At 35.8% G+C, this 20842-nt stretch overlaps 1 protein-coding gene across 3 annotated transcripts in view; it reads left to right on the forward strand.

The window, feature by feature from the left end:
* lin-28 (protein lin-28 homolog) overlaps nucleotides 1-20842 on the forward strand; it is a 253510-nt gene that overhangs the window by 128438 nt on the left and 104230 nt on the right. The window contains exon 1 of one of the 3 annotated variants that reach the window (XM_069832160.1): nucleotides 11216-11455. The exons of the other annotated variants lie outside the window; for them this stretch is intronic. Within the exon in view, the coding sequence (XP_069688261.1) occupies nucleotides 11431-11455 (25 nt within the window). The 5' untranslated portion in view covers nucleotides 11216-11430. Of the gene's footprint in view, nucleotides 1-11215; nucleotides 11456-20842 lie in introns of those variants that run through there. 3 annotated transcript variants of the gene reach the window in all.

Raw genomic sequence — 20842 nt, forward strand, 5'->3', positions numbered from 1 at the left:
CATATAGAATGTACATAGAGAGTTATATGGCATTAACACTGACAGTCATTATCCAGCAATGATCGGAAAATCACAGTTAAGCTTTGAGCGCTAAGCATTTCAAATTTTCAATTGCTTCTCCTGAAAAATGTGTTCCAAATGACATCCATCATTCTTGCAGTGGACTCTTCATTTATAAACGCCGCTGAGAGCAGGCTAATTTAACTAGGCTGTGGATGTATTCAACAGATTTGCTCGAAACTCGATGAATTATATTTCTCTTGGCTAAAAATTATTTAACATCGGTAGATGAGCCATTGATCAGATACGAACTGAGTGATAACGATCTCTATAACATGAAATGATTCATGAACATGAGCTTTCTATTACATTACGACTGGAATCCAACTCTCAGAATTATCTGAGGACTGTAGTGTTATGATATGAAATGAGTCAAGACGGTTTCCATTACATTACCACTGGAATCCAACTCTCAGAATTATGTGAAGACTGTAGTGTTATGATATGGAATGAGTCAAGACTTTCTATTACATTACCACTGGAATTCAACCCTCAGAATTATCTGAGAACTTTAGTGTTGTGTTATGAAATGAATCGTGACGGTTTCTATTACATTATCACTGGAATCCAACTCTCAGAATTATCTGAGGATTCTAGTGTTGCGATATAAATTGAGTCATGACGGTTTCTATTACATGACCACTGGAATCCAACTCTTAGATTTATAAGAAGACTCTAGTGTTGTGATATGAAATAAGTCGTGACGGTTTCTATTACATTACCAGTGGAATTCAACACTCAGAATTATCTGAGGATTCTAGTGTTGTGATATGAAATGAGTCAAGATGGTTTCTATTACATTACCACTGGAGTCCAACTCTCAGAATTATCTGAGGATTCTAGTGTTATGATATGAAATGAGTCAAGACGGTTTCTATTACATTACCACTGGAGTCCAACTCTCAGAATTATCTGAGGATTCTAGTGTTATGATATGAAATGAGTCAAGACGGTTTCTATTACATTATCACTGGAATCCAACTATCAGAATTATCTGAGGATTCTAGTGTTGTGAAATGAAATGAGTCAAGACGGTTTCTATTACATTACTACTGGAATCCAACCCTCAGAATTATCTGAGAAGTTTAATGTTGTGTTATGAAATGAGTCGTGACAGTTTCTATTACATTACTACTGGAATCCAACCTTCAGAATTATCTGAGAACTTTAGTGTTGTGTTATGAAATGAGTCGTGACGGTTTCTATTACATTATCACTGGAATCCAACTCTCAGAATTATCTGAGGATTCTAGTGTTGTGATATGAAATGAGTCAAGACGGTTTCTATTACATTACTACTGGAATCCAACCCTCAGAATTATCTGAGAAGTTTAATGTTGTGTTATGAAATGAGTCGTGACAGTTTCTATTACATTACTACTGGAATCCAACCTTCAGAATTATCTGAGAACTTTAGTGTTGTGTTATGAAATGAGTCGTGACGGTTTCTATTACATTATCACTGGAATCCAACTCTCAGAATTATCTGAGGATTCTAGTGTTGTGATATGAAATGAGTCAAGACGGTTTCTATTACATTACTACTGGAATCCAACCCTCAGAATTATCTGAGAAGTTTAATGTTGTGTTATGAAATGAGTCGTGACAGTTTCTATTACATTACTACTGGAATCCAACCTTCAGAATTATCTGAGAACTTTAGTGTTGTGTTATGAAATGAGTCGTGACGGTTTCTATTACATTATCACTGGAATCCAACTCTCAGAATTATCTGAGGATTCTAGTGTTGTGATATGAAATGAGTCAAGACGGTTTCTATTACATTACTACTGGAATCCAACCCTCAGAATTATCTGAGAAGTTTAATGTTGTGTTATGAAATGAGTCGTGACAGTTTCTATTACATTACTACTGGAATCCAACCTTCAGAATTATCTGAGAACTTTAGTGTTGTGTTATGAAATGAGTCGTGACGGTTTCTATTACATTATCACTGGAATCCAACTCTCAGAATTATCTGAGGATTCTAGTGTTGTGATATGAAATGAGTCAAGACGGTTTCTATTACATTACTACTGGAATCCAACCCTCAGAATTATCTGAGAAGTTTAATGTTGTGTTATGAAATGAGTCGTGACAGTTTCTATTACATTACTACTGGAATCCAACCTTCAGAATTATCTGAGAACTTTAGTGTTGTGTTATGAAATGAGTCGTGACGGTTTCTATTACATTATCACTGGAATCCAACTCTCAGAATTATCTGAGGATTCTAGTGTTGTGATATGAAATGAGTCAAGACGGTTTCTATTACATTACTACTGGAATCCAACCCTCAGAATTATCTGAGAAGTTTAATGTTGTGTTATGAAATGAGTCGTGACAGTTTCTATTACATTACTACTGGAATCCAACCTTCAGAATTATCTGAGAACTTTAGTGTTGTGATATGATATGAGTCGTGACGGTTTCTATTACATTATCACTGGAATCCAACTCTCAGAATTATCTGAGGATTCTAGTGTTGTGATATGAATTGAGTCATGACGGTTTCTATTACATTACCACTGGAATCCAACCCTCATCTGAGTATCTAGTGCTGTTACTTTTACTATTTGTTTCCCCTCACTATGACCCAGCACAAAGACCTTGTAAATCTTTCATGTAATCGGCCTAGGTGGCGCAGTCGGTACAGTTCTGGCCTTCTGTGCCCGAGGTTGCGGGTTCGATCCCGGCCCAAGTCGATTGCATTATTTCAAGTGTGCTTAAATGCCATAGGTTCTTGTCAGTAGTTTACACATATGTCACTTGAATTCAGAAGTTAGATCATAGTCTATAGGTCTAAATTAAAGTGCCGGATTTATATTCAGAAACAATACTTCTCTTTACATTGATAAAGTCAAATGTAGGTAAAAAGCGACGGGATCATCGATAAATATTTACCGTACCCGATGTAAAAAAAATAAGTCTTCCTTCTTCATTGGTGATTATTATTATTATTATTATTATTATTATTATTATTATTATTATTATTATGACAGTAATGAGAAGTTCAGAATACACTACCTAGCTACATAACTGCGGAATAAACTAGTTTTTATTTTCTTTTATTTTAGTAGGTTATTTTACGACGCTTATTTAGGTTATTTAGCGTCTGAATGAGATGAAGGTGATAATGCCGGTGAAATGAGTCCGGGGTCCAGCACCGAAAGTTACCCAGCATTTGCTCTTCTTGGGTTGAGGGAAAACCCCGGAAAAAACCTCAACCAGGTAACTTGCCCCGACCGGGAATCGAACCCGGGCCACCTGGTTTCGCGGCCAGACGCGCTGACCGTAAAACTAAAGATAAAATTGAGGTTATGATTGCATAGGCATTACTTGAGAGTAAAGAAACATATAATATGACACAGAACGCGTAATTTTATTAATGAATTCTTGATAAATTTTCGTCTTCTAAATCCATTTCAGTCCTTAAACTTGGCTTTATCGTAGTAAACAGTATGACTTATTAGTTGTTCAGGCAAATTAGCCTATACCAGTAAATGAAGTTTAAGGTTGGCATTCACGTAGGTATCTCGAATCTTAGTAGCTTTTGACTAAGTTACGACTAAAGTGTAGGTGAGTTAAGTTGTGACTGAAAGCAAATTTTGCGTTTCATATCTACTTAAGCAGGATGTAAGTGAAAGTGAAGTTGAATTACGTTCTTGTACGGCCCTATACCTAAGACATTTGAAGCTCTCGCTGCATTTCCCGTCCAAAGGAAGTCGTGATGATGAGTTTAGTCTACCGTCTTCGGAATCTTACCGAAGGTTGTTGACGCGGGAAACGGATCCAATGGGAAGGATGCTGAGCACCAGACAACCGATGAGAACTTGAGTTATCGATCTGACGCTCAATGGCTATAACCGAGTGGAAAGAACTCTGCGCGACCCATTCTTCAGTCGTATTGCGTGTTAATGACGTGGATTTGGTTACCATCGCCATGTCTAGTACTAACGCATCCACCTTCAACACTATAAACGCAGTCACCAGGACAACCATCATATCACTACAGCCATAATCACTACTGGGTGTTCATTTCAAAGTGTGTATGACGTCACTGTTGATGAGTCAGCGATTTGAAGCGAGTTTCAGCTTTTGTGTCAGAGAAGTTGCCTATTAATCAAGGCGTTCAATCTGAACTTGAGAACGTGTACGATATAACTTGAACATCGTAGCAACAGATGGCGGTCTGTACGGTCTGTGTGCTACCATAACCTCTTTCGAACTGTGTTTTGCGCGGCCAAGTCGTACGCAGGGTATTTGTTATCATCGGTTGCGTACGGCAACATTCCACAACACAAATCAAATGCTCCGTGTCCATGTTGACAGTCGAAGTTAATGTCAACAAATACGTAAGTAATCGTCTTAACCCTCTCTCCATATCCCGACAGTAAGAAAAAACTCGCCTTAGTACGTGTTTCGAAACAGTTCACATTCCTGCCACTACCGGCATTACCGTACGTATCGGCAAGTACTCTTCAGAATGAACGCCGTACTTGCTAGGCAACTTCTCTGGCAGATAAATAATATACCTCTGCGGAAGTGTAGGAAGATTGAATTCTCTAGTCGACCTGGTTGGCAAGTTGATATAGCGCTGGCCTTCTATGCCCAAGGTTGCGGGTTCGATCCCGGGCCAGGTCGATGGCATTTAAGTGTGCTTAAATGTGACAGGCTCATGTAAGTAGATTTACTGGCATGTAAAAGAACTCCTGCGGGACAAAATTCCGGCACATCCGGCGACGCTGATATAACCTCTGCAGTTGCGAGCGTCGTTAAATAAAACATAACATTTTTTTTTTTAATTCTCTAGGCTCATCGACTAGCCACGTGACGGCATACAGCGAGCCATGACACACTTTGAACTGAACACCCAGTAGAGTTAGGATTTTGATGATTTTGTGTTTATTTTCCTCTGGATGTAAATATTACATACTCAATTTAATGAATTAAAATACATTAATTACTGTTGTTTTTTTTTTTTTTGGTGTCAATGTAGTGAGAAGCTGCATTTTTACCGGTATTTTGTGTTTCTTGTGCATTTCTGAATATTCTTTTAGAGTAATGCTGCATTGAATGTTTGCATTTTAAAATAATGTGTATTTTTGTGATTTGAGTGAAATTTTGCGTCAGTCTCATAGGGACTCTCCAGAAAAGTACACATAAGAGGTCAGAATTATTAATCATGTTTACTGTACTCTGCGACTAAAAGACGAATCTATCGGAAGCAGGTCGCTGCTGTAGGTTTGTTGTCATTAGTTCGTGGCTAAATTACAGACCTGCCAACTTTCATGCTTAATGCGCGAGTCATCTGCAATATTAACTGACGAATTTCGCTTTCGTGCATTGGCATGGTAATTCCAAGCAAGCGCCACACAGCCAATCAACCAGCTTATTGACACTCGATTGACCTATGAGAATCTGATAGTACATAGCAAGATGGTCTGAAATTATAACCGATAATTTTTTTCTCTTACGTTCATTCGTTTATCTACGTTAATTTTTTTACCATCATCTCTGCTTGATAGTAAACCTGTACTCATGCATAGGCATATTCCTGTTCATTATTGGCATCACAGTCTACTATATACAGTCACGAAGCTTGAGTTTTGAGGGTGCTAGAAACAATAGACTGTGACGGTTCTATTTTGCATTGCCTGTAATGAGGCGATATTAGCGATCCTAGTGATGAGCAACTATCTAATGTTTGCATATTTACTACGTATTGAGCTTCGCGACTGTATATACTAGACTGCGATTGGCATCGTCATTGGGACAGTGAATGTGTAATCATGCATATGTGTATAACGTCAAATGCTTAGTTTTCTTCTATAATTGATTTGTTTTATTTCTGTCATCTCTAGTTCATTCAATTACGGTAGGGAAAACATGCATTCTGCTATTGATTAATGGCAGTTCATTATGTTGCTATAACCTGAAATGTTCAGTTGTTTTTACATAAATTAAATTTCAGATATCCGCTTTGTTCTCCTTGCAATAAAGGTAATAAAATTTGTATGTTTTGCGGAGACGAAAAGGCAAGTCACTGCCATGAACATGAACATCATGATTTCAATGAAAATGACATTTTCCTCGCATCGGAATTATCTCACTGAATACAATTCGTGTTTAATATTTTCTCTGCGATAATTTAATTGAACTTCTAACTAAACTCATGTAGGCCTATGTTATCATAAGATAATTTTCTCTCGACCTTCGGTCTCGAAAAAATGTCTTGACAACATACATTCGTTAGGCCTAATTAAATTATCGAAAAACTATCAGCACTCGTTGTAGGGCACGAGAATCAGTTCCTTCCCTTTTTTTTTCTTACACCTTTCCATTATACCAACTACTTAAAGAACAGCACACTGTGATGTGATCGATTTCCACAGTTTCACGTCTTCAGCATCTTTGCTGCTGGAGAAGTGTCTGTCAGGCTGCCTCTGAAAGACGACTTCTCTGAACTATGGAACGCATTTTTGTTCCTACTGTTCCGAAGTATTAAATTATCGGCGAATAGGCTAATACACATGAAATAATGTAACAATTGTAGCACAAGTATTTCTATTTGAAATCAGAACATAGATTGGCGATTCACACTGAATGAAGTGTGCCAGTTTTCTTCGTGGTGTTTGAGTTAGCCTCGTAAAAATGAAACTATGTGCTTCGTATCAAATGAACCCTCTTTCTCAAAGGTTTAGAAGTCACTAGTTATGAACTACATTCGCTCTTAGGGTTGACAATCGGCTGGAATTCTTCCGGATTGTCAGGAAATCAGTCATCTATGCAGGAAAAAAAAAATTAAATTGTTTTCAGGAAGCTTAATGTCCGGAATTTTGTTCATTGCAACATTATATTCCGAAATTTCATATTGATAATTCATTATTAGAGATCTGACGTAGTTTGCAATGGCTACCAAAGACATTTTATAATATTAGCCTATACGATATACTTTTTGATGAATAGAAGCAAAGAGTTTGTGTAAGGAATATAATAAGCTCTTTGGATAGAACACAGAAGAGAGTTGGTGGCGCTCATTGGTGACATGGCTTGGTAGTAAACTAGCATTTGAATAACTTGAGTGATTCTGATGTGCATCTCTTTAAGAAGGAAGCACTGAATGTGTATCAGAGGACCATTGACTATTTGCAAAAATGGTTTGATAACTATTCTTCACTTAAGAAAATCACTTTTACAAGCCTTAATGATTTTTTCACATTCAGTGTCCTTACTGAAATTGTGAATATATTACATGTTAATATAGAACTGGACTTTGAAAATGCTGATGCATTGTACCAAGAGTATTGCCTGTTGAAAGAGATGATGCTGATACTGAAAGATCTAACAGCTCCTCAAGAACGATAGAACACTGTTCTGAAGACACGTAGTGTGCCAAACTTAAAGAAAATTGCTGAACACATACATGCTCTTCCAATTAGCAATGCTCATGTGGAGCGAGCTTTTTCAAAAATGAAGAATCTCTGAATTGACGAGAGGAAGCGGATGAGGCCAGAACTTGTAAAATCAGAACTCTTAGTAAAGATGAACTTTAATATGTCATGTAGAGAATTTTTACATTATGTTTCAACGATCAAAGAACTAATAAACAAAAACAAAGGAAGCAATAAGTATTCTTCCAAACAATGTTAATGTAGTGAGTGTAGAGACATGTATACTTATCAACCCCTGTGCTTTTCAGTGTGTACAGACTTAGCCTATGGCATGTTCTTTAATATAGGGCTATACCGCTACAAACAAATAAAAACACGAAGGCAATTCTACTTGATTTAATTCAGCGTCAAAATACAAATGTATTTACATTGAAATTCATTATAAGTTTATGTGCTTTTTATTTTTTTAATGTGTCATGAATGTCCGTCCTCTAGAGACGGCAACCCTATTTGCTATGCGTGGGTGAATTTTCACAGAGGCAATTACTTTTCAACGGTCTTATTCACAATATTGCTGGTTATTTGAAACGAACATCTCATTGTAGGCTTAAGCTACTGTTCCCTCTTAACATTTGTAACGGTCTTTTAATACGGATTTACATAAATATCGCAAACGGTCATAGTACACAAGCGTTATACGTCTACATAAAATCATGTATTTTCTTGTACATATTCATTCATTCATTCATTCATTCATTCATTCATTCATTCATTCAGTGTTCTGCCCAAGGACAGGTCTTTCACTGCAAACCCAGCTTTCTCCAATCTTTCCTCTTTTCTGCCTTCGTCTTTGTCTTCTCATATGATCCATATATCTTAATGTCGTCTATCATCAGATATCTTTTTCTGCCCGAACTCTTCTCCCGTTCACCATTCCTTCCAGTGCATCCTTCAGTAAGCAGTTTCTTCTCAGCCAGTGACCCAACCAATTCCGTTTCCCCTTCCTGATCAGTTTCAGCATTATTCTTTCTTCACCCACTCTTTCCAACACAGGTTCATTTCTTAATCTGTCTGTCCACTTCACACGTTCCATTCTCCTCCATATCCACATTTCAAATGCTTCTATTCGCTTCTCTTCACTTCGTCGTAATGTCCATATTTCTGTCTCACAAAATGCCATACTCCACACAAAGCACTTCCTTAGTTCTTTTTCCAGAGGTCCGCAGAAGATGCTCCTTTTTCTATTAAAAGCTTCCTTTGCCATTGCTATCCTCCTTTTCACTTCCTGGCAGCAACACATGTTACTGCTTATAGTACACCTCAAGTATTTGAAGCTGTACACTTGCTGTACTGCCTCATTTAGAATTCGCAAGTTTATCTTCTGTATTTTTCTTCCTATGACCATGCGCTTCGTCTTATTTGCACTTATCTTCATCCTATACTACTCACAGCTGTCATTTGGCTCCAGTATCATATCCTTTAATATCATTTCCTCTTTTACTAACAACGCCACATCATCAGGAATTCTTATGCACTTTATTCTACATTAAAAAATTACAGCGTATTTAAGGAAATCCTAATGATTTCGTGAAACGTCTGTTATAGACCTAAATATAAAATATGTAGGCCTACATTCTTTAACACTGCAGTGTATTTAAATCTATATTCATATATAGCCTGCATAACCCATAGTTCCATGACTATTGCGTGGAAAACATCAAAGCGCATTAAAGAAAAAAAAAAAAAAAAGGAGGGGCAAGAGACCGACCGCGTGGAGAATCCTTCTGTTTCCTTGGTACCACTAGAGGCGTCATCGTATTACAAGAAAATGGGATAATTTTGTGTGTATAGGGTTTCGCTTAAGCATTTCACGATAAAAATGTCTTATGTGCAATCCAGAAAACTGTCTTTTTTTATTTGAGTACACAATACAACATTTCATCAGGTGGGCCTATGTCTTTCAAGAAAAAGAGTCTCTGGACAGAAATAGCAGTGACAAGATAACGGAACTGAATGGTTGTGAAACGCATAAAAAGTGTGATGACAGAGTCTATCTCACCTTCGTGATACGACTTTGTGCTAGATGACTACGAGACCTTGAGCAAGGTCAGGCTTGAACCTCATAAGTGACACCAAGAAGGCGTATTTTATTTGTCTATTAATATTATAATATATTATAGACTACTATTCATTCATTCAGAGTTTTCTACCCTACGTCAGGTCTTTCACTACAAACTCAGCATTTTCCAATTCTCCCTCTTTTCCGCTTTCCGAATAGCTCATTTTACAGGGTGGATGGTAACCTCTGCACCAAAATTAAACTGATAATAGATCATGAGGAGAGATTTGAAAAGTGTAAATAAGTTTTTTCACTGTTTTAGAGGAAATCGTATATACGGCTACTGCAATAACTCTACCAAGCCCGCCTGCACTCATCCCCTTTGCTGTACTCTGTCGGTGACACTCGATTCCGCGATTTTAACGATTTTCGCAATTTTTCAATTTAAATTCATGACTAAACGGTTTGATATGCAAAAAAAAATGTAAGGCTTTAACTATTAAGATTATTTTTATCTACCTGCTTGTATAGCGATCAGCCATTTCTTTCGGGCTATTATCGCAATAGAACGCTGCAAACACTGGGCGAGGATTATCTTTTTCCTGCTTATTCGAAGGAAAAGTAATAAAAGTTTTGTTACATTTAACATGTAGAATCACCTCTTAAATTTTGGTGCATCGGTCCTCTTCCATACTGTATATTAATGTCTTATCATATATCTTCTTTTGCCCCGAACTTTTCTCTCGTTCACTATTCTTTCCAGTGCATCCTTCAGTAGGTAGTTTCTTCTTAGCCAGTGACTCAGCCTTTTTATTTATGCCTTCCCGAAGTTATCGGATGATATGGAATAAATTTATAAAGGCAAAAAACTACAGAAGCATGAAAATAAATTAAAATCCTGTATGCGTGAAATTGTTCACAAAAATTGCCAACTAAATTTATGAAGTTTATACTTAATAAACGTAATTCATTGAAAAAAGTAGTAGAATTAACAAAATAGTGAATAGACTAATAAAATTATATTACGTAGACTACATATTAAGGTTACAGCCTATATCAGAATTTAAGGAGTTTATAATTATTGCATAGGGAAGCTCAGAATTGCAAAATGTAATACGCCTGTAATATCTATCCATGCTCTGTTTACTTTTGAAATGGTTTCTATACCTCGCCTCTCACTACACCCTTAGTATTTCGTAAATGCGGGTCACTGGCTCTTTTGTTATGATTCAGGGTAGCAATCGGCTTTAAAAATTGTGGACGTGGTGCTTATAGAAGAATTTATTTTTTCTGACCTATACGAATTTCAAATTTAAGAAGCGATGTTGCCGCTCTGGAGGTTCCTTAGACGCCTACTCAGGTTTAGTTCTGTGCCGGTGTTTACATGCAATGCATTCTTACATGTTTTAATTGTTGACAACATGATGCAACTGACCTGTTCAATTTTATTACTCAACCAGATGCGTTCCATCCATTCTCCAGGAAACGCTTTCTTTCTATTGGTCCTTTTTCAGCCAATAACACGACGGGGCGGTATAAATCCGGGACTACCGTTCGTCCCGTGTCACACTATTGGAATGCCTTACTACTTGTATGTTTTTGGGGGGAAAGTCTGGAGTTTTTTTATTCCACGCTTTATTCTATTATGGCTTAGCGTTCATCCACAGTCCTCTTCTTTTTTGTGCGACAAGGTTTTCTTTCTTCCTTTTTTATGCTTGGGTCTCGGCGTTACATTAGTTGGGGAATCCAGTCCGAGTGCAGACGTCCCGCTAAACGGATGTGTTTGTGTTGGCGTGCGTGTATATCAAACTTTTTAAAATATCGAACATGTTTGGTATGAGCTAATGAAGAAAGCATTATGCTGGTGTGTGAGTGTGGCAGATGTGTTTAGTGATTGGACGGTAATTGTCAAACTGCATGGAGGGGGCAGCTTCAGCGGAGGGTAAGGCAGGCCTACTGCAATTCTAACCTATACTCGTGATTGGTTATGGTCAACAATTGTTTTTAGAAAATTATCTCTGGCTCAAGTGTTCTTAAACTGTGATGCGCGTACCACTGTTGTTTGAATCACAGTAGATCGTCATGCTTTACTGAATTATGTCCACTTGTCTTCAATGTGTTTCTTCGTCCCTTTATTGGTGAAACAACTTTTATTTACTTGTAAATTATTCAGAATTACTTGTATATAATATTCATAACAATCACTCCGTTTTAATAATTTGCATCTAGAGGCAATAGTTGACACAAGTCATACTTACTGACTTGGATAGATAGATCACAATTTATGTATTTATTGTAATATTTAAACATGTTTACAAATTTAATTAAATATTAATTTCAGCAATATATTTTATAATAAGTGACCTTACAGACATCCTTTGGAGAAATTTTGTCGAAAATACTTTCAAGTTTAGCAAGAATTCTAGTATTTCTTATAAATTCCGTAAAAAATTTGCTTATTGGAAAAAGTGGGAGTAATTTTTATAAAACTGTTAATTTCTTATGCATTCATACAGTAGGACTTGATGATTTGAAGATAATGCAAACACGATACCTGCTCTCGTAGTTCAGTGACATCAAATTTTAATTACGGAATGCAAAGTAAACATTTTTTATTTTGTAGAACAACACTGATTTCCTTTCTGATCATAGAAATGCATTTCAGGCCCTCTGTCATCATTCGCAAGTTTAGTGGTATGAAGTTATGAATTTTGTAAGGAAATGTGTGGCTTAAAATGCACAAATCCACGTTTGTATATTTAACACCAAAGTTCTGTAAGTGTACATTAATCTATTTGAATTTCATACAGTTTAATTTGAAATGCGGGAAATTATTCTCAACGTTTTCCATCCTATGTCCGGTGTAGTCTAAAATATTTTGTAATATTTTTTACTGAAAATATTTGTAATTCTCTATCTTAACCAGTAAGTTTTATAGGTAATGGATTATTAATTTGGTCTATAAAGACACATTGAAGCATAACTAGAAAATTGTTGTTTAAATTGTTTATTATCTTACACTAGCAAGATATGAGGTTACTATTTTTCAATGAAATTATTTGTTTACTAATAGCCTATTGTATTAGTAATTAATCCCAACATAGCCAAAAGTGAAAAAAGCAGTTTTTCTTATTTCAGCCTTGGAAAACACTTGGCAGCTGCTTGATTTTATAAACTGGTTAATGAGAGACGCTAATAAATATTGATAGTAATAATAAAATCACTCTGGATATATACTGGAACACATGTGAGAGAAACTTGCTGAAATTATAGAGTGAGAAACTGCAGAGTCTAAGGACAAAATGTATTGTTATTAATGACAAAGTACCTGAAATCTGGTGGTGAAAGATTTAATCCATTGAGACCTGTTCTGGTACCCAGTATAATTAGTCTATAGGCTATTTCTGTTAAGTTACAGTTTTATTCATCTTAAAATCAATCTAAAATTGCTTGTTTTAAATTAATTGTAGAAGTGAGGATTGTGGGTAATAGCAACAGTAGACTAATTTAATAATAACAATAAAAAGTATGTATTAAGACTGGTATTCGCTTGATCCTTATGAAGCCTCAGATGTCAGTCTGGCTTCTCTTAAAGGCTACTTCTACAAATTAGATTTACAACTAATTTAGAATGTAAGATGACTATTAAAAATATTTTATAATATTGTCTTGAGGGAACACTGAAGTTAAAAATTTTTTTTGGGGTTTTTCTGATTTTAGACTTGATGTATTTAATATGTCCTTTGTCAATGTATGAATGATGAATTCACCTGAATTCCAGTTGTGAATGTGTTAAAAGGAGGCTTTTTTAAAATGTTTGCTATTTTCATGCACAGATGTAGTAGAAACTTTACACGCAATTTCCAACAACTTTTTCATAAGAAGTTTGACTCCTGATTCTTTACAGTATAACCCAGCCTTCCTCAAAATTTTACATTTACTTGACTTAGCTATGCATGCCAATGACTGTAGTCTCAGTTTTTGAAGTAAATAATATAATATAATTTAAAATTTAAGTAAACTTAAAAATATCAATCCAAAATTAAATACCTATAATGTAACTCAGTGGGCATATCTATGAAAAAGTAATGCCTGGAATTTTTTTTTGGCTGACTTCACTTAACATATCCAAAGCACATACATTTCAGTTAATATTTTCCCCATTAATTGGGATCAAAATTAACCTGCAATTTTTTTTTTTTGGGGGGGGGGGAATCTTCATCATACAAACTGCAAACTTGGTACATTTACTTCTCAATTACTCCAAACATACTCTGCAAATCTCATCAAAATTGGCCAAATATGAAAAGATTTTTTCAACCTCCATAGTGTCCCCTTAATAAATGTAAATGTTTTCCTGTACTAATAGCATAAAAATATTCATAATAATATTATTAAATTTAGCTGACAAGCAAACATTCTGATGGGGGCAGATAAAAAAAGTTAAATTTTTTCTTCCATAATGTTAATAATATCAAAAGAAGTACTTATACAAATTTTGGCCACTGGACTGCAATTACGAAGGCCAGGGGTCGTTAACAGAAAGAAAACACAGTTTCATTGGAAAAATTTATTGGAACAGACACAGCAATTCTTGTGCTATTTTTCAACATATTTCCCACCGGCATTGAGACATTCGTCATTTCATGGGATCGACAGACGGCTGTCAAACTCTGGTTCTGATCTCAGGCGACTGACTTCTACGACACAAGAATACAAAAATTGATCCCATGGTATGACAGATGTCTCAATTCCAATGTAGGATATGTTGACAAATCTGTGGTGTTTGGGTAAAGGGAGATAAGTCATAAAAATGAGTTCGGAGATAAATTAAAATTAAACTTGGAACCCTTAAGTATTACAAATAATTTTCTACACAAATAAAACACATCAACTACTAGTATTCTTTGGTTTTTGCACACCCACTTGTATAATTTAACTTGTGTGTTCATCTGGGAAATAAATTCCACCTGGACAAAAAAAAAATGACTTATACCCCTTTACCCGAACACCACAGAAATAACGCAATAATTGATGTATGAGTTTCAATAAATCTTTCCAAGCAATTGTGCTTTTTTTCTGTAAACGGCCCCAGGGAAAATCACTTTCTGGACGGCCTCGTAATTACGGTCGAGTGGTCAAAATTTGTATAAGCGTTTCTTTTGATATTAACATGGTGGAAGGAAGAAAAATTAACCTTTTTATCTGCCCCTATCAGAATGTTTGCTTGTGACCGGCTGCAGTAGTTAGAAGCATTTATACAGTGCGGTACATCTCACTTGACGATGTGTGTCGAAGGAAGAATAATTGTTGTTTGTATGCATCTGAGTGTGAGTCAAAGTGCGATAATTCCAATTTTTCGGATATCCAGCCGAAGTTACAGTCTGTATTCGCCACTTCAGACGCAGTTTTAGAATTCTGTAAGACACGCTGCGAAACAGGCAAGTGAGTATTGAAATAAAAGGCAAAGCCACTGTCCAGTATAACAAAACATACCTCCGTCAGTTGCAGGAAATATCCTAGACACTGGCCTTTTCCTACTTCTCTGTAAACACTAGCTAACAAAAGACAAAGATAAAAGTTGAGATGCCTTCAGGCGCTTGGGTGACATGAGGTCGTTACTTAGCGAGCCAGATCTTTTAATCATCTATGTTTTTCCAGAGATGAGAACGAAGTCCAGGATGGCACAATTAGCAGAGAAACTCTAGGTTATACCTGAGTAGCTGTTCCCTCCTTAACGCTGAAATTTGAACCCATTATGTAGTGACAACTCTGACTTTAAAATTGTATAATTATTTTTATACTTTTGTTTTAATTTATCCTGAAATATTGATAATTGCATATAAGAGGAGTTTAATTAAACGATTTCTAGCATGGATGTTAATTTTATGTAAAAATATTTATAGAATTAGCCCATGTACTGTTGTGCGAAATGTGCAAAAATATGTAATTTTAAAACCTGATCCAGAGAGTATACTATACTATACTAATTAATTAATTAATTAATTACAAACTGCCCCCTATTGAGGGAAGCCTTTACGGACTCAGGATATCCTCAAAAAATAAATATACATATTTAAACATAGATAATTTTTTTTTCCATTTATTGAGTATGCCCTAACGAGTATAACTCACATGTAGGGGCTATACAAGAACACATACTTATGTTAACTTATACAATGTAATTGAAAAAGTCATGAAACTACTGTCTGTGAAAAACAAACAATAACACAAGAATTTATGAAAGAAAGAAAGCAAAATAAGAACAAACAGTAAGATAACATAAAGTTTTTGGCAGAAAGAAGACAAAGTTTGAAACCATGAAATAAATAAATCAACTGAGAATTAAAATAAATATCTTCCCAAAAACGTATTTTTAAACAATTCTTAAAACACCGGCAATTTGGTAAAAGTCTATATTCTAAAGGAAGTTGGTTAAAAGTTGTTGTTAAAAAATGGTTAAGTCCTTTCGTTCTATAAGTTACTTAGCTATGCTGAGAAAAAAATATATTGTCCTTTAGTCTTGTTAAATAAGTATGTATATCTTCATTTACTGAAATATAACATTACTATGTATTAATTGTTAATAACTTTGTACGTGAAAATAGCAGCACCTACTCGTAATTTGATAATTAATTCAACTGGTAGAACGAAAGAAAATTGATATAGATATTTAACTGGAGTCAAACAATGAAAACCCAATAAATTTCTTAAAGCCCTATTTGGAATAATTTGTAAAGGTCTCTAAAACAAAAAAGAAGCAAAGAAAAGGGCATGAAAAGTTACAATTGCTTTTAATGTGACACCATGTGATTAATCAGGATTTGACAGTATTTTTAACACTATATAAAAATAGCAATTAGAGCCATCAAAACAAACCCTGGAGGTACGATATACAATCGCTTAACTCAAAATCTAGTATATGCAGATGATGTGGCCATAATTGCAAGAACAAAGGCAGCACTATCAGGGTCACTACAAGAATTTGAGGAAGAAGCGAGAAAGCTTGGTTTGGAAATAAATGAAAGAAAAACCAAGTATATGAAAACATCCAGAAGAGAGGTACAGAAGCAGGACAATATGGTCTTTCATCACCATAATTTTGAAAACTGTAAAAGTTTTAAATATTTAGGTACAATGATTACAAACAATAATAATATATCCTCAGAAATAAAGACAAGAATAATGGCCGGTAATAGGTGCCTATTTGGGCTTGGAAAACTATTTAAACTCGGTTCATTATCCAGATCTGCAAGGAAAATAATTTATAAAACTATTCTAAGACCAGTAGTTACATATGCTAGCGAAGCTTGGGTTTTAACAATAAATAATGAAAATATGCTAGCAGTTTGGGAAAGAAAAGTCCTGAGAAAGATATATGGTCTCCATTTTGAAAATGGTCAGTTTAGAAGTAGAACAAATAAAGAACTAATGGAACTGTATGGAGAGCCGAGTATAGTTTCCTTCATTAAGAAAAGCAGACTTAGATGGTTGGGACATCTTGAACGTATGCCAGAAGGGTGATTACCTAAACGGGCATTATATGGACACCCAGGAGGATTAAGGAAGAGAGGAAGACCAAGGCTGAGGTGGCTTCAGGATGTGGAGGATGATCTGCGGAGAGTTGGATGCAAGAGATGGAGACAACGGGCTCAAGATAGAGATGAATGATTTCTACTGATTAAGGAAGCCCAGGCCCTTCATGGGCTGTAGTGCTAATAATGAATGAATGAATATAAAAATATACATTTATACTGTACTGCACTATACTTCATGCATAATAAAATTATGATATCAGATGTATGTGCAGAGACCCGAAGTATAGTATAATATACCTGCATTTTTGCCCTAGCTGTAACCTGCAGAATTTTTTCAGCACTTTCCTCATGCCAGTGACTTTTTAAAGCGTGGAAGTATATTGAATTTTAACTCATGAGGATAGAAATTAAATATAATAAATTGTCTTAGCAGCCTAATTCGCCAACATTTTGACTTCTCAGACAGATACACGCCAATGAAAAAATATGTAATTACATAAAAATCCGAACTCTAGTTATAAGTGCAAAGCAGGTCTTGCCATTTCTTAAAAAGAAGACTAACTACTAGGCAAATAGTACGTATAGACTATATATAAATTCATTTTTGAATAATAACTGCCCCCCCTCCCCGAATTTTCGGGCTGCCACTACAGGACAGAGCTTAGCAAACAAATGATTGTTTTAACTATAACAATACCGTTTTACAAACAAATATTAATATGAAAATTTTACAAGAAATAGGCTGCTAATACAGACAGAGCAAAGCTGACAGTATTAGTTATTTTAACTTATTAATAATACAATTTATAATACATTTATAAACAAATATATGAAACATTAATAAGAAATAAGCTGTAGATGAATGCTAAGGAATAGTATCTTCCTTACTGATGTTGACAATAAAGGTGATGATGGAGCAAGCTTAATGACCCACGCAGAGCAGTGATAACATCTTTGATTTTGGTCTTGTTCAAGCCAAACCTTTCCCAAGTATTGTAGAAATGGAAAGGAATTGTACCGCGAGCCCCCACCATTAATCCGATGACTTGTATGTCTTGTAAGTTATACTTCTCTTGAAAATATGATATTGTTGGTAGGCTATGTAGCTGTATGTTCTTCTCCTCCTCATGTACTTCCTCTGCTTGGCCAGCATGGTTTTCAAACCGGACGGTAGGATCGACTGATTATATAGCCCACATACTCTAGGCATTTGGCGGGATGGCAATCATATCAATTCTTCGAGCACTATTGCTTGTTGTCAAACAATGAACTTCCTCGAAACCATCTGCGATCATCGAGCGGATGCTGTGATGACAAGTGTTATACGTAGTACGGCTCCGAAAGGATCCAGGACGTGTGCAAGAGTTTCTTTCTCTCTGTGACATCGCAGACAAAGGCTGTTGTCCAGAGTCTGACCTGGTAGAGATCGTATAGCTGTCATCTTAATAGCTTCTCGCCATTCGCTTGAAGTCAGGCCTTCACGATGTCGAATCCACGAATTTACCGGTGTATATTCTCGGTAAAGATAAACACTGATTCCATTCTGCGGGAGCTTAGCCCAAGCATCCACTTCTGTCTTTCGCATACGTCTAGCGTCGTAGAAGCCAGTGCGAGGATCCTTGATTTCCTCAATAGCATCAATCATGTAGTGTTCGCATGCATTCCACGCTTTCGGCTCGTAGATCCCTAGTGTATAAACATACATATTGGAAGATTGAGAAAAAGTATTGCAGGTGTTGAATGTGTTCCAAATAAGCTTCCCACGCGGCCGTGGAAAGTTCAAGTCCCTTGTATTTCATTATTCAGGGCTTTAATTTCAAAACTTCCCAGTCTGAATAACTAATTATTTAAAATGTACTCAATTTAAACAAAAAAACACGTCAATTTAGATATTGAAGGGGAAGTCTGAAACCAGGCTTTTTAGATTTCACCCTCCCCCCACCCCGCAGCCTCCCCCGCTTTGAAGTTTCAAATGGCACCCTACATTTTATACTTAAAATATGAAAGAGCATTCAATTGTTTATACACCTCATTAATTTCTTTTCACATCTTTTGTTTTCTCTTGTAGCCTGGCAACCTGTATTTTTGTTATTATCAGTTGCTTGTAGGATGAAAGCACAGCTTATTTTGTGTAATTTCCTAAATTTAATCAATAATGATTATTATGCTCTCTCTTGAAGGGTATACACCATTTTAAAATAATTTAATACACAAACACAACTATTACATGAAATGCTCAATAAGTTTTTGTAGCTTTAATTCTCTTCAGCTCTGTTCAACAATAACAATAATCCAGGTTGCCAGGCGACGATAGAAAACAAAAGATGCAAAAACAAATAAATGAGGTGTATAAACAATTGAATACTTTTTCATATTTAAGTATACAAATATAGGGGCGCCATTTGAAATTTCAAATTGAGGGAGGCTGGAGATGGGTGTGAAATACGTGTTTTTGTTTAAATTGAATTCAATTTAAATAATTAGTTATTTATACTGGGAAGTTTTGAAATGAAAGCCCTGTATGCACTTATACAGTAGTCTAGTTTAAACAAGAGACGAATACCGTGCGACATAACTTATAGATCTATGTGGTAAGAGAACGCGTTGCATTGTATTGTATTTATTTACATTCCATGGTATTCGTACATTGCTTCACAACTAGAATAAGGAACATGTCAAACAAAAAAAAAATGTTAATAATACTAGGTATAAAGTCTTAATTATAGTCACAGCCTAGTTGAAATATATACACAAGTGTTTTACAATATATTCTGCCAGTACAACACAAATCAATATCAATATCAGGATCAATACTTAATAGAACACAGAAATATTGTTAAAGCGTTGTTGATTCTCATGAATTCACCTACAGAATAGAAGGCGTGAGAAATTAGGTATTTCTTTAATTTGGTCCTAAATAATCTTATGTTTTGAGTTTGACTTTTTAATATCCATAGGTAGGCTATTAAAAATTTTTATTGCCATATAATGCACTCCTTTTTGATAGCACGATAGACTCGCCGATGGAGTATGAAAGTCATTTTTGACGCGTGTTTATGCTATGAACTGTTGAATTAGTTACAAGGTTTTCACTATTACATACGAAGAAGATTATTAATGAAAAAATATACTGACAAGACATGGGCAATTTTTTTAATAGATACTACTAAGCATTCAATTTCGTTTACGCATCAGACATGCACATCCGATTTAATTTGGGCATCTGTCACTCTGGTTATTGCATGACGCTCACACACTAACCACACAGATGATTAGACTATAGGAATCGAACACGCGACCTTATGTTGCGAGGCTGTTAACCTCAAAGTCGATCGGAATAATATTCTGGATTACTGTAATTGGGGCGGCAGGTCGGCAGCTCTTTCTGAAGGCTTAATCACACTCATTTGAACTGCCGCGCCGCCCCACTCCTCGTCACGTGATCCACATTACCCATTTGATGCAGCATCTGGGCTCCATGTGAAGTTCGCAAAATAAATCGTTTCCACAGCGATTCCTTGTTCTCGACATGCAACCAGCCTTCCACTATCATCATCACTAGACTTCGTTGAATTGCCACACGCAGCATGCAATCAGGTTGCCGATGTACGGTAGTATATAGAGGAGGTGAGCGACCGCCCAGTCTCGTAGTATAAGCAGTTCATGTTAAGAGAGTGACCGGTCCAAATAGATGGAGAAGCTACAGCTAATGTATACCTATGTAAGCACTTGTTTTTGCATTACTGTGGTTGGTATAGTCAAAACTTAACATTTGTTCAGTGCAGACAAGA

The sequence above is a fragment of the Periplaneta americana genome, chromosome 8, assembly GCF_040183065.1.
Source record: "Periplaneta americana isolate PAMFEO1 chromosome 8, P.americana_PAMFEO1_priV1, whole genome shotgun sequence".
NCBI classification, from domain to species: Eukaryota; Metazoa; Arthropoda; class Insecta; order Blattodea; family Blattidae; genus Periplaneta; species Periplaneta americana.